General features: G+C 32.2%; 1 protein-coding gene across 2 annotated transcripts; it reads right to left on the reverse strand.

Moving 5' to 3' along the window:
• Positions 1 to 1,502: 1,502 nt before the first annotated feature.
• On the reverse strand, positions 1,503 to 11,002 carry rgs13b (regulator of G protein signaling 13b). 2 transcript variants are annotated; one of them, XR_012398203.1, is made up of 6 exons: positions 9,744 to 11,002; positions 9,584 to 9,643; positions 6,219 to 6,280; positions 5,969 to 6,135; positions 2,718 to 3,250; positions 1,503 to 2,525 (listed from the first exon to the last, which is right to left on the reverse strand). XR_012398203.1 is itself a non-coding variant. In XM_001332065.10 (5 exons), exons 1-5 carry the CDS (start codon positions 9,815 to 9,817, stop codon positions 3,062 to 3,064), a joined length of 552 nt encoding a protein of 183 aa, XP_001332101.7. In that variant the 5' UTR covers positions 9,818 to 9,982; the 3' UTR covers positions 2,307 to 3,061. The 2 variants fall into 2 exon arrangements, 1 of the variants encoding a protein (XP_001332101.7); XM_001332065.10 differs by having other exon boundaries at positions 2,307 to 3,250; positions 9,744 to 9,982.
• Positions 11,003 to 12,552: the final 1,550 nt, after the last annotated feature.

Consider the following 12,552-nt stretch of genomic DNA (forward strand, 5'->3'; position numbering starts at 1 on the left):
ATTACAACCGTGGGTAAAAAGTGTTAACAAACTACAATACAAACATGGTGGATGGCCAAAAGACCTGCAGTTTAGCGGAGAGGCTTTAATAAATATGTTGGAATGACTGTTTATTAGTATGTAACCTCGTCTAGAATATATTTATTTCACGTTTTCCGCATTATGTTTCATCTGCAACAACAATGTAAACACTTATAAAGACGAGTTTGGTCATTGGCTTCTAAATGCATAATTATGCAAACACCTGGGAGATTTTTCTGCCGATTAGCCTGCTGATGCATCTCCAATATGGTTGGAAATTATATATGAAGAGAATATGGATAAAATATGGATGGCAAGATGATTGACAGGGCATGTACAGTTAAAGTCAGAATGATTAGCCCCTCTTTGATTTTTTTTATTTTTGAAATATTTCCCAAATGATGTTTAGCAGAGCAAGGAAATGTTTTCTGTATGTCTGATAATATTTTTTTCTTCTGGAGAAAGTCTTATTTGTTTTATTTTGGCTAGAATAAAAGCAGTTTAAATTTTTAAGTAATTTTAAGGTAAAAATTATTAGCCCCTTTATGCTATATATATTTTGAATAGTCTACAGAACAAAACATCATTATACAATAACTTGCCTAATTACCTTAACCTGGGGTGCGTTTCCCAAAACCATCGTTAACCAACTAAGGTCACAAGTTCCGTCGTTACAAACATAGTTTGTTGATTTGCCGTTTCCCAAATCTGTCGCTCCAACAAACATTTGCAAACTGTGTCGCAAACTTGAGCACTCGCAACTACTGCTCTGGAGCTGTTGTTAGAAACATAGTTCCTGGCTGTGTTCTATTCCCACTTATCCCCTCTATGACCTTTCATTTAAAACATTTTAACAATTAAAGCATTAAGGTCATCTCTTTTAGGTGTAATTTGCTTTCAAACTATTTTTACAGTATAGTTTCAGCGATCTTTATGTTTACAATTGTGCTCTCTTCGCAGTGCACTTTGAAAACATTTATCTCATTTTAAACACAGCCTCATGGCGAAAGCTGTAGGTGACCTATTAAAAGCGGAATTTATGTTACGTCTCTAAAGCTTTTGAAAACAACGATACGATAAGTCTTTTAATTTATAGTAGGTTATTTATGTATATGACTTTCTGCCGTAGTTTACATATGTCAAATTGTAAAAGTAGACTTTTCAAAAAAATTAAAATTAAATAAACAATTTTTATTTTTATTTACTTAATAATAATAATTATTAGCATCATTAATATTATTATTAAAGTATGATTTCTTCATTTCTAATAATTAAAAATTATATTTAATTTTATAATAAATAGCCTCATTATTTATTTATTTATATGATTTATAGGATATTACAATACGTGCTAGCTGTTGTAAGTGATATGTTTCAGAATGGAATATGTAATGTTAAACTTCTCAATATTAATAAAGCAAACATAGGCCCTATGTTCCATTTACATTTCAGTTAATATGGAAAGCGAGTGCATGTTTTTACCAAATCTAATATTGGATTTTATTTTAAATGCATGTGCATGTAATACAATATAATTTGCACAGAGAAATTGTGTTTTTCTCTAAAGAAGTAGTTACTCCACCCTGTTAAGAGCGTCATTATGGGCGTTTTACGAGATAACTAACGTGGTTCAAGCTATGGATCCGGGATAGAGAAACTGCAGGTTTTGGGAAACACTCATCACTACATAGTTCTTTTTCCAAACGATGCATCATACTATGATAGTTCAGCTGCAAGTTACGTCGTTGTTTGGGAAACGTACCCCTGCTTAGTTAACCTATATACCCAGTTAAGCCTTAAAATGTCACTATAAGCTGTCTAGAAATGTCTTGAAAAATATCTAGTAAAAAATAATTTATTGTCATCATGGCAAAGATAATTATTAATAATAGTTATTAAAAACTATTATGTTTTGAAAAAATTGGGGGAAAAATAAACAGGGGACTAATAATTCAAGGAGCCTGACAATTCTAACTTCAACTGTAAATACACTCAAAAAATGTTAAGTTTGGTGCTTCTTCAAACTACTAAGAGCTGAAAACTAAAGCTAAAAAGGTCAAGTTCCAATTAAAATAAGCCGAAACAACACAGTTCTTGAGGTTTTTGTTGGGGACGGCTTAGTTGTTATATGTTTACTCAACTTAAAACTGTAAAAATCATAAATTGATTTGCGTTGGGACGACGTGAAGGAATTATGTGGATTCCTCCACTTTTTACAGTGTAAGCAACACAACGGTCCATTTATGAGAATGTAGTTTGTACCAAAACTCGCATGCTCTCTTGTTACACATTTAAAAGTATAAATTTTTTATCACAAAAAATGCTACAGTGCATACTTTATGAACATAGTATAAGTATGCAAATTAGGATGCAGCATTGGATTGTAAAACACAGCATTTTTTAAAGTAAAGGTATAAAATTGATCATTCCTTGCTTTCCCTAGCAATCAAACCCACAACTTTTGCCGTTATAAATGCCATGCTCTACTACAGGGGTGACCAACCCTGTTCCTGGAGAGCCACCTTCCTGCAGATTTCAGTTGCAAAACATATCATACACACCTGCGTGTAATTATCATGTGGTGTTCAGTTCCTAATTAATTGGTTCAGGTGTGTTTGATATGGGTATTAACTGAAATCTGTTGGAAGGTGGCTCTCCAGGAACAGGGTTGGCCACCCCTGCTCTATGTGAGCTACAAAAACTGCCACATGGCAAAGCAGATCTTGAAGAAATTCTGGAAGTGCCGGAAAAAGACAATAGTGTTATGCCCAAAGTGTTTTGCCCAAATATGTAGCTTTAGAAACCACCGGATGAGCTGGCTTTTATCTACACAGGAAGCACCTTCATTTGAGGAACTGGTCAGACTTCTCAATTTCCTTTGATATCAATGGCATATGTCCAACCATTGCTCCATACTGTCTCCTTATTGGTTGTTTTAGGGTCTCAAGGGGCTCAATTTTTAGTGGTTCTGGTCCTGTCCACGAGACCGAAGACCAGACCTTTCCAGTTTTTGTACAGTGTTTTTGATACATCCACACAGTCATCCCGCTTCATCGTCTGCCGCAATCGTCTCCAGGAGGCTTTTGTACATCTCAGATCTTAGAAATCTAGGGTAAGAGTCCCGCTCCATCAGTCCGTAGACAATCTTTTGAGCCTCGTCGAAACATTGTGCAGTTGGACTCTTCATTTTCCTCTTGATTTCCTCGCGGGTCTGATAATCGATGTTTATCTGCCATGCAAATAAGAGGCATTTACACAGAGTCTGTGTTGTGAAAAACAAAAGTCTGCTTGAACTTTTTAAAAAGTTTAATACAATTAAACTTAGTAGTTATTTTAACTTAAATTAAACTGACTCTTAATACTTAAGACAAACATCAAGTTGAATCTTAATCTGTAATTTGAAAAGTTGGTAAATTAAATTAACATAAAAACCCGTTATTATAACTTAGAGATTGTATAGTTGTTGTTTTTTTACAGTGACTAGAATATATACTAGGCAAATATTAAGACATTTTGTCTAAAATATGCAAACGTAATTGCAAAAAAATCAAATGTGTAATATAGAAGCCATGGTTTTTTGCAAATGGACCACAATCAGGTACCTTGATGTCAAAACAACATCAAATTGACAACAAAAAAATTTATCAAAATCTTGACATCTATTTGACATCTACACATTGATGTCCTTTTGACCACCAAAGTATTGACAAAAAGTATTATAGGAAAAGTTTCAGTTCCAAATTCCAAATATACACTCTATTTTGTATCTCTACAATGCATTTAGTCTGCCTTAATGTTCAAATGACATCAAATTTACATCAAACATTGATGTGAAAAATAGGTGAAAAATCAAATTGAAGACCTGTTTTTGATGTGTTATGCTGTGTTCATACGAGATGCGGAAGAAGCATCAAGCACGGGTGATTTACTTTTTAAGTCAATGCAAAGATGTGAATAGACATCCTGTGGCGCAATAAGTGCGAATGAGGTGGTGCGACTGACGCAATTCGCACGAATGAGGTGGCGCGAGTTTAGCGCATTGCGCAATTGACGTGCCTATCATGTGTTTCTCGCTAAACGCTCGAGTTGGAAAATCTGAACTTCATCAGACATTCGTGTCGGGTTAACCAATCAGGAGCTTGCTCTTGTGGGGGCGTGATTATGATGTAGCGCCTGTTGTTGGTGTCCAGGGGGAAAATCCTCCTGCCGACACTGACAACAGTTCATCAAACTGGGCTCGGCTCAGTAAGAAGCACCGCTGAAAGCCTGCATCATCCAGGTATAGATTCAGGAGGAGTTTATGAACTTACAGAGCTGGTGTACCTCTGAATGGATTTAGTGGACTCAGACGCGGCTCCAAGCGAATAAACTCTGTTTTTTAGTGCTCCTAAAGCCCATGAACAAAGCTATTCTCTTATTAAAATCTATGTTAGCCATTTAGCAATGAAGCTAGAGTCACCTGGCAGACAGAAGTCCCAGCCATGATAGATCTGTTCTGCGAATCCGCATCTGTTCTGAAGTGAATTTGACGCGCAAATAAAGCGAATTTGACACACGAATGAAACGATTATACTTAAAATGTTAACGCATCTATTAACGCATGAATAACGTGATTTATCCGTTCTTAACCGTTTGGTGTGAACACAGCATTAGATGGCAAGTTCATTTTTGACATCAAGGTCGTCAGTTAACATTAAATCGATTACCATGTTTGACTTCTTTTATTTTGTGTTTGATTTTATCACTGTGATGTCAAGGTGCCAATTGGATCATTTTGGTAAATGCTATTTTTTCCCTTAGTTTGGTTTTGGTCCTATAGGGCAATGGGTTTATTGGTCTGGTTTGTAATCTGAACTATTGTAATCTGAAATTTATCTAAAAATTATTATAAATAACTATATACCAATCAGTGGTAAACTTCCCAGCAGGCACAAAACGTCATAAGATGTTAATAATAGGTTAGATTTAGATCATGACGTCAGGTGATCAAAACTTAACGTCTAGCCAGCCTCTAAGGACAAGGTTATTTTGACGTCCCTTAGCGGCGTCAATTTACGTTGATATTTGGTTGATTTTAGGTTGTGTTGGAAAGTGACCAAAATCCAACGTCTGATGTCATTGTGGTAACGTCTATACACCGTCAAGGTGTAACATGATTAGACGTTGATATTTGGTTGATTTTAGGTTGGACGTTTGACACTGACATCAACCCAATTTTCATCTCCAAACAAAATCCAACGTCTCCACGAAGTTGGGGTACAACGTCAATATGTTTATGTCCTGTGGATGCAGGGTCAGTTTTTTGAATAATATAAAATAAATAAATAAATAAATAAATAATATAAATAAATGAGCTTTGTATAGAGTTTCATTTCAATAAAAATCTAGTGGTGATTAAATTATTATAACTTTTTTAGTTTTTTATTTAATTTTAAATTATTTATTTAAATTTAAATAGTAATATTTGATTATTTATATTAGATACTGTATTGTTATTTGATAGATATTGATACAGTTTGTTACACAAATGTACTTATTTGGTTTTTATAGTACTTATAAAAGGTTTTATTATTATTACAGTGGCAAAACAAATATGTAAATACTTTAATTATGAATATGTATTAGCATATTGCAATTGTTTATACACATTTTTATTGTATTGTTAAATTGTAACAGTACATTTTGACTAAATATTAATGCATATTTGAGTTATTTAAATATTGAACATATAAAATTATCTGCATAGCATTTCTATTGTAAATGGCGTCAATAATTAATCACTCTCAGCAATTATAAAAGCTGGTACCCATTCGAAAGGTACTAGTATGTACTTTAAGGTACCAATATGGACCTTTTGGTACTGACATGTGTGCATTTAGGTACTAAGTAAAAGCATTTTTACCATTATAAATGACAGTCTGCAGATCAACAGTGTTGTGTCTTTTACCTCTTTCGGAGACTCTGCTTCAACAAACTGTTCAAAGATCTTCCTGGCCTTAGAGCTCATCTTATGGGATGACGTGATCGTCTTATAATCCTCGCAGGTCAACCAGAATTCGATATTTTCATCGCTAAACTCTGATTTCAGAAAGGTGCGGAAAGTTGCCAGGCCATCTGGAGGAGGCAAACAGCACCTCTTTAATTTATGTTCCAGTTTACCAGTGCCAAAAATAGACTTACAAAAAAAAAGGCCTTACATTTGGACCCGAGGAGTCGCTCCAGAGACTGAGACCATTGTTGGGTGTCTTCTAAACTTAGCCTGATGGGATCAGACAGGTTTGATTAGTTGACCGGATTACAAGCAATATCTCTTGTCTCAAACTATTTTTGACCTCACACAGGGTTTCCACAGGTCTTAACATGCCTGAAATCAATGCCAGAATTAAAATGTTAGGCCTTTAAAAAGTCTTAAATCGCACTTTGTTGTTGTGCTCCAGGTCTTAAATGTCTTTAATGTTAATTTAATTAATGTTTTTAATTATATTTATGCAAAACATTTGCTGCTGTATTCAATTTTTGAGTTGTATCAAATTGAACTTACTTAATTTCAACTTACACCAATTAAAATGACTAAAACGTCAAGTTATAATTTGTTTAACTTAAAAAGATACCTGATAAAAATAAGTAAAGTTTTGAACTTTTTAATAAAGTAACTTATCTTTATACGGTATAAATGATTAAAAAGTATTTTAAATGTGTTTTTGTATTGGTTTTTGTGGTTTTGAAGTTCTTTTTGTTGCATGTTCAAATATAATTGGACTGTATATTATTTAGGTCTGGGCAATTAATCTAAAAGTAATCAAAATCGACATGCCGAACCCATAATCGAGCCAATTTTTCCAGGACGATTTTTTTCAATTGCTTTCCCTACGTGTCACGTGACCCCGCTCTGTTATTTTTGCAGCCACATCTGATCTCTGGTCAAGTAGGACAATGGACCCATTCTTGAGCCTTACTTTGCTCTACATTGGCTCCAAAGATGCCATTAGAAGGCATAAAAAACTTGCCAGTGAACTGTGAGGGCAAAAAAATAAAGTAAATAAACAAATAAAATAATCGTTTATTAGTCATAATTGAGTTAAAATGTTCAATTAATGGAGATTTTAATTTTAGGCCAAATCGCCCAGCCCTAATATTATTGGTAAAAAATGATTATCAAATGAGTATACAGTTGCAATCAGAATTATTAGCCCTCTTTTGAATTTATTTCTTTTAAAAATATTTCCCAAATTATGTTTGACAATTGACAATTAATGATGTTTGAAATTTCCACATATGTCTGATAATATTTTTTTTTACTGAAGAAAGTCTTATTTGTTTTATTTTGGCTAGAATAAAAGCAGCTTTTTTTTCAGACTATTTTAGGGTCAAAATTTTTAGCCCCTTTAATCTATATATATATTTTTTTTTTCAATAGTCTACAGAACAAACCATCATTATACAATAACTTTCCTAATTACTCTAACCTGCCTAGTTAACTTAATAAACCTAGTTAAGCCTTTAAATGTCACTTTAAGCTGTATAGAAGTGTCTTGAAAAATATCTAGTCAAATATTATTTACTGTCATCATGGCAATGATCTGTTATTAGAGATGAGTTATTAAAACTTATGTTTAGAAAAATCTCTCTTTTAAACAGAAATTACGGAAAAAATAAACAGGGCGGCTAACATTTTAGGGGGTTTAAAACTCTGATTGCAACTGTATATATGTATTTATTATTAATTTTTTATATACAAACAATGTATTTGTTTAATAATTTTTTTGTTACATACTGTAGGTTACTTTTTACAAATACAATTTTAGTCATTTGTTTATTTTTTTAGCATTTAAAAAGTGTCAATTGATTTCCGACAATCGAATACATTAACCATGTTAGTAAAACTATATTTCCGATTTTAAAAAAAATCCATCCATTGAGTCTTACTGTAACATAATACTTTTTATCCATAGACATTTTATCATTTTTTTATTTAACCATACAGGGCTGAAACCAATTTTCGTATTGATTTTGGGTTTTGTTTTGAATTCTTTTTGTTGCATGTTCAACTATAATTTGACTAATTATTGGTAAAGAATCATTATTATACAGGTCTTAAATTTTGTATATATGGATCTTAAAGAGTACTTAACAGAGCAAGGAAATGTTCACAGTATGTCTAATAATATTTTTTTCTTCTGGGAAAAAGTCCTATTTGTTTTATTTTGGCTAGAATGAAAACAGTTTAAAAATTTTTAAACACCATTTTTGGGACAATATTATTAGCCCATTTAAGCTATATTTTTTCTTAATAGTGTAACCTGCTTAGTTAACCTAATTAACCTAGTTAAGCCCTTAAACGTCACTTTAAACTGTATAGAAGTGTCTTGAAAAATATCTAGTCAAATATAATTTACTATCATTATGGCAAAGATAAAATAAATCAGTTATTAGAAATGAGTTGTTAAAACAATTATGTTTAGAAAAATGCTGAAAAATCTTCTCTCTGATAAACAGAAATTCGGGAAAGAATAAACAAGCGGTCTAATAATTCACGGGGGCTAATAATTTTGACTTCAACTGTATAATATTTTCTTTATGTATAAAAAATATTTGTTTAATTAAGTCTTACTTTTATGTTTACACACTGTAGATTTCTTTTTACAAATGCAATTTTAGCCATGTGTATTTTTTTTGGCATTTAAAAAATGTCAATTAAATTTAGAATATATATATATATATATATATATATATATATATATATATATATATATATATATATATATATATATATATATATATATATATATATATATATATATATATCTTTTAGTATAATAAATTTAATATATTATATGAGACTTGCTTTGTTTACCAACTAAGTGGATCCTATTGGATTTGCATTGTAAACATTAAATAAATGTTATATATGTAATATTAAATAAATGGCTACAACCTGTTTTTGTATTGATTTTGTGGTTTCGAAGTTCTTTTTGTTGCATGTTCAACTATAATTGCAACAATATAATAATAATATATAATAATATATATTATTAGTAAAGAATTATTATGAAATAGGTCTTAAATTTTGTATATAAGGGCCTTAAAGTTCTTTAAAAGTCTTACATTTGACATTTGTATGTATTATTGTTTGTATGTATATATATATATATATATATATATATATATATATATACATATATATATGTGTGTGTGTGTGTGTGTGTGTATATAATTATTCTTATTCTTTTAAAAATACAAACTATTTAATAGTTTTATTGTTTTGTTTACATACCATAGGTATCTTTTTTTACAAATACAATTTTAGCCATTTGTATTTTTTTTTGCATTTAAAAAGTGTCAACTGATTTTCAAAAAAAAAAAATATATATATATATATTCATTAACCACGTTAGTAAAAATATATTTCTGATAAAAAAAAGTCAATCAATTGAGTCTTACTCCTACATTTACTATATATTTATAGACATTTTATCATTTTTTATTTATTTAACCATATAGGGCTGAAACCTGCAGAAACCCTGTCACACATCCACTATATCACTTTTTATCATCCCCTCACCTCTCCGGAACGGACGAACCGGCGAACATTGACTTTAATCGGCACATGAGGTTCTTTCCTCTATGGAGAGAAAGTCAGCGTTGTTGTCGGCATTTCACACATGCAAAGCTACCCTAAAACCCCTCACAATACACTCCCTTGTGAAGAAGACGACACTTACAAGGTCTTGTTTCTCCTGCAATCGTCTCTGTCCATGCTGAAATGCGCTGGGAAAGCTTGAATTAGGCCAGACATGGTAGATCCAGGGCTTTATTGGCCAGAAATCCTCATGCTGGTGCTCTTCAGGTTTGCCTTCTGTGTATCTGGCTCTGCTTTTTTATGCTTTTTCTTTTTCTTTTTTTGTGTGTCACCAAAGAGGAAGCCCCATCGATTCCTCCTCCTCCACAGCTGCTCATGTGCGAAAAGCTTCTTCATATTTTTAGATTTGTACCTGCTAACATGCAAATGACAGCTTTGCATGCTTTGGGTTTTTCAGTAATCTGTGGACGTAGACGCTATGGGGACACATCGTAAAGGCGCGCAGATGGAAATGAGAGTCAAATGAGATGGTCGGGGTGCTTTGGTGCTGGTTTCCTTTTGTTTTTATGTTTTTCATGGCGGTGTTAAATAGCTATTCTGCAAACATGGAGGAAAATGAGGGACTATTTGTTTATCTGGGTTGAATGGAAGATCTGGTTCTTGTGCTTTATTCAGAAATTTTTTTTATTATTTTCACATTTAGAGTTTTGGGGGTGCAAAAGTTTTAGTAAAACCATATCAGGAATGGGAGTTCAGAAGAAAAGCATCCACATCTCCTAAAGTGAGCTCTTTTTGAAAATAGGTTATTTTTGTTGGCTTAAAGTTTAAAATAAAATAAATAAGAACACAGGAGGCTCAGAAAAATGCTAAAGTTAGAAGATGGCACTTGCAGGTTTTTGCATCTGAACTGTTCATGTTTTTGTGCATTTACACATTTTTGTTTATTAAAAAGAGAGAAACTCTTTGAAATTTTGAATTGCATATGACCCACCACAAAGAAAAATACAATGCAGTTGAATTTATTTAACATATAATCTGAAATATCATCACTTAACCCATTGGAAGCCATGATAATCCTTCTAAAATGTACAAAATCTACACATTACTTTCAACAAAACAGCCCTCAGAAAATTTTAAAACCAAATCAATTCATTTACTTGCATAAAACATTCCCTTTTAGCAAGGAAAAAATGTTTTAGCCTATTTCTTGAATCAAGGACATGTGGTGTAACCAGCATAAATGAATCAAGCACATACTCTTATGACTGCATGTAAAGGTGACTACATCTTTGAAATATATCAGGTAATTTATTTTTATAAAGAGACAATTTTACCAGACTGTGCTATGTTATGTGTGGCCAGACAGAATCTGCAGACATTTTTTGCTATTTCTGTGCAAAATTTTGTAAAAAAAAAAAATAAATAATAATAAAAAAATAAAATAAATATATTTATATATGTATATATATTAAATTTATTTAATATTACATATATAACATTTATTTAATGTTTACAATGCAAATCCAATAGGATCCACTTAGTTGGTAAACAAAGCAAGTCTCATATAATATATTAAATTTATTATACTAAAAGACAGAAAGTATTACTTTACAAACAATATTGTAAATAAGTCTGAACACTTTCATATTAGCCAATATTATTACCGAAATTAATTTAAAAACTGAATAAAAATAATTTTACACACATTCATTCATTCATTTTCGGCTTAGTCCCTTTATTAATCTGGGGTTGCCACGGCGGAATGAACCGCTAACTTATCCAGCATATGTTTTTACTCAGCGGATGCCCTTCCAGCCACAACCCATCACTAAGAAACATCCACACACATTCATTCACACACTCATTGACTACGGTCAATCAATTCACCTGTACCACAAGTATTTGGACTTGTGGGGAAAACCGGAGCACCTGGAGGAAACCCACGTGAAAACGGGGAGAACATGCAAACTCCACATAGAAATGCCAACTCACCCAGCCGATGCTAGAACGAGCGACCTTCTTGCTGTGAGGCAAGTGCTACCCACTGCGCCACCGCGTCGCCCATATACACACATTTACACAAGTAGATGAATAGACTTAATAACAAGTTTAAAAATCTGTTTATTTCTGTGCGCGCAGATTCCGTATGGGCCTAGTCCTGTGGTGCAACTACACAAATACATGTTCCTTCATAATAATTCATTATATTAAAAGAAAATAATAATTCAGTGTTTTTTCAGTCTCCTGTAAAGAAATCATTCAGAATACACATTTAAGTGTTCTTTTACTGCATAATTTTATTTTGTGTTTGTAGATTTAAATTTCAGTATGTATTTTCAAAGGCTGTTTTCTCCATATGAGTTTTTTCTCCCGCACGAGTCATAAATATACACTTTACCCAGTAGGCACGCAACATCATAAGACTTTAATATTAGTTGAGATTTATGCTGTGACGTCAGGTGACCAAAATTCAGTGTCTAGTCAGTGTTTAAGGACAACATTATTTTGATGTCTAATAGGTATGCAACAATACATTTAGCCCACGGTTCAATACATACCTCGGTTTTGGTTTTCGGTTCGGTTCGCATGGCTTGACACATGTTTTTTTTTATTTTTTTTTATTTTTATTTTTTTGTCTATAGGCAATAGGAACAGTAAGAGGTTTAGGAGAAAAAAATAAAATGATTTATTGCAATACTCATTTTGTTTTACTTAAAAGCCAAAAGCAAAAGTACACTAGTTCCTAGTGTATCGTATAAAAAAATTAACACTGAAAACTCACAGCTGCTGGTAGCCCATGTACAAACTGGGCAACACATAAAATCCTACACTTTGAAAATAAACATACATGGGTTAATAAGTTAATAAAGATAAATTGGCCATTTCAAAAAAACTTATTTGTACTTAAGTAAACATAAATAAACCATCTTAATTATCTTGGTGCTGAAAAA

Source organism: Danio rerio, chromosome 22 (assembly GCF_049306965.1).
Source record: "Danio rerio strain Tuebingen ecotype United States chromosome 22, GRCz12tu, whole genome shotgun sequence".
NCBI lineage: Eukaryota > Metazoa > Chordata > Actinopteri > Cypriniformes > Danionidae > Danio > Danio rerio.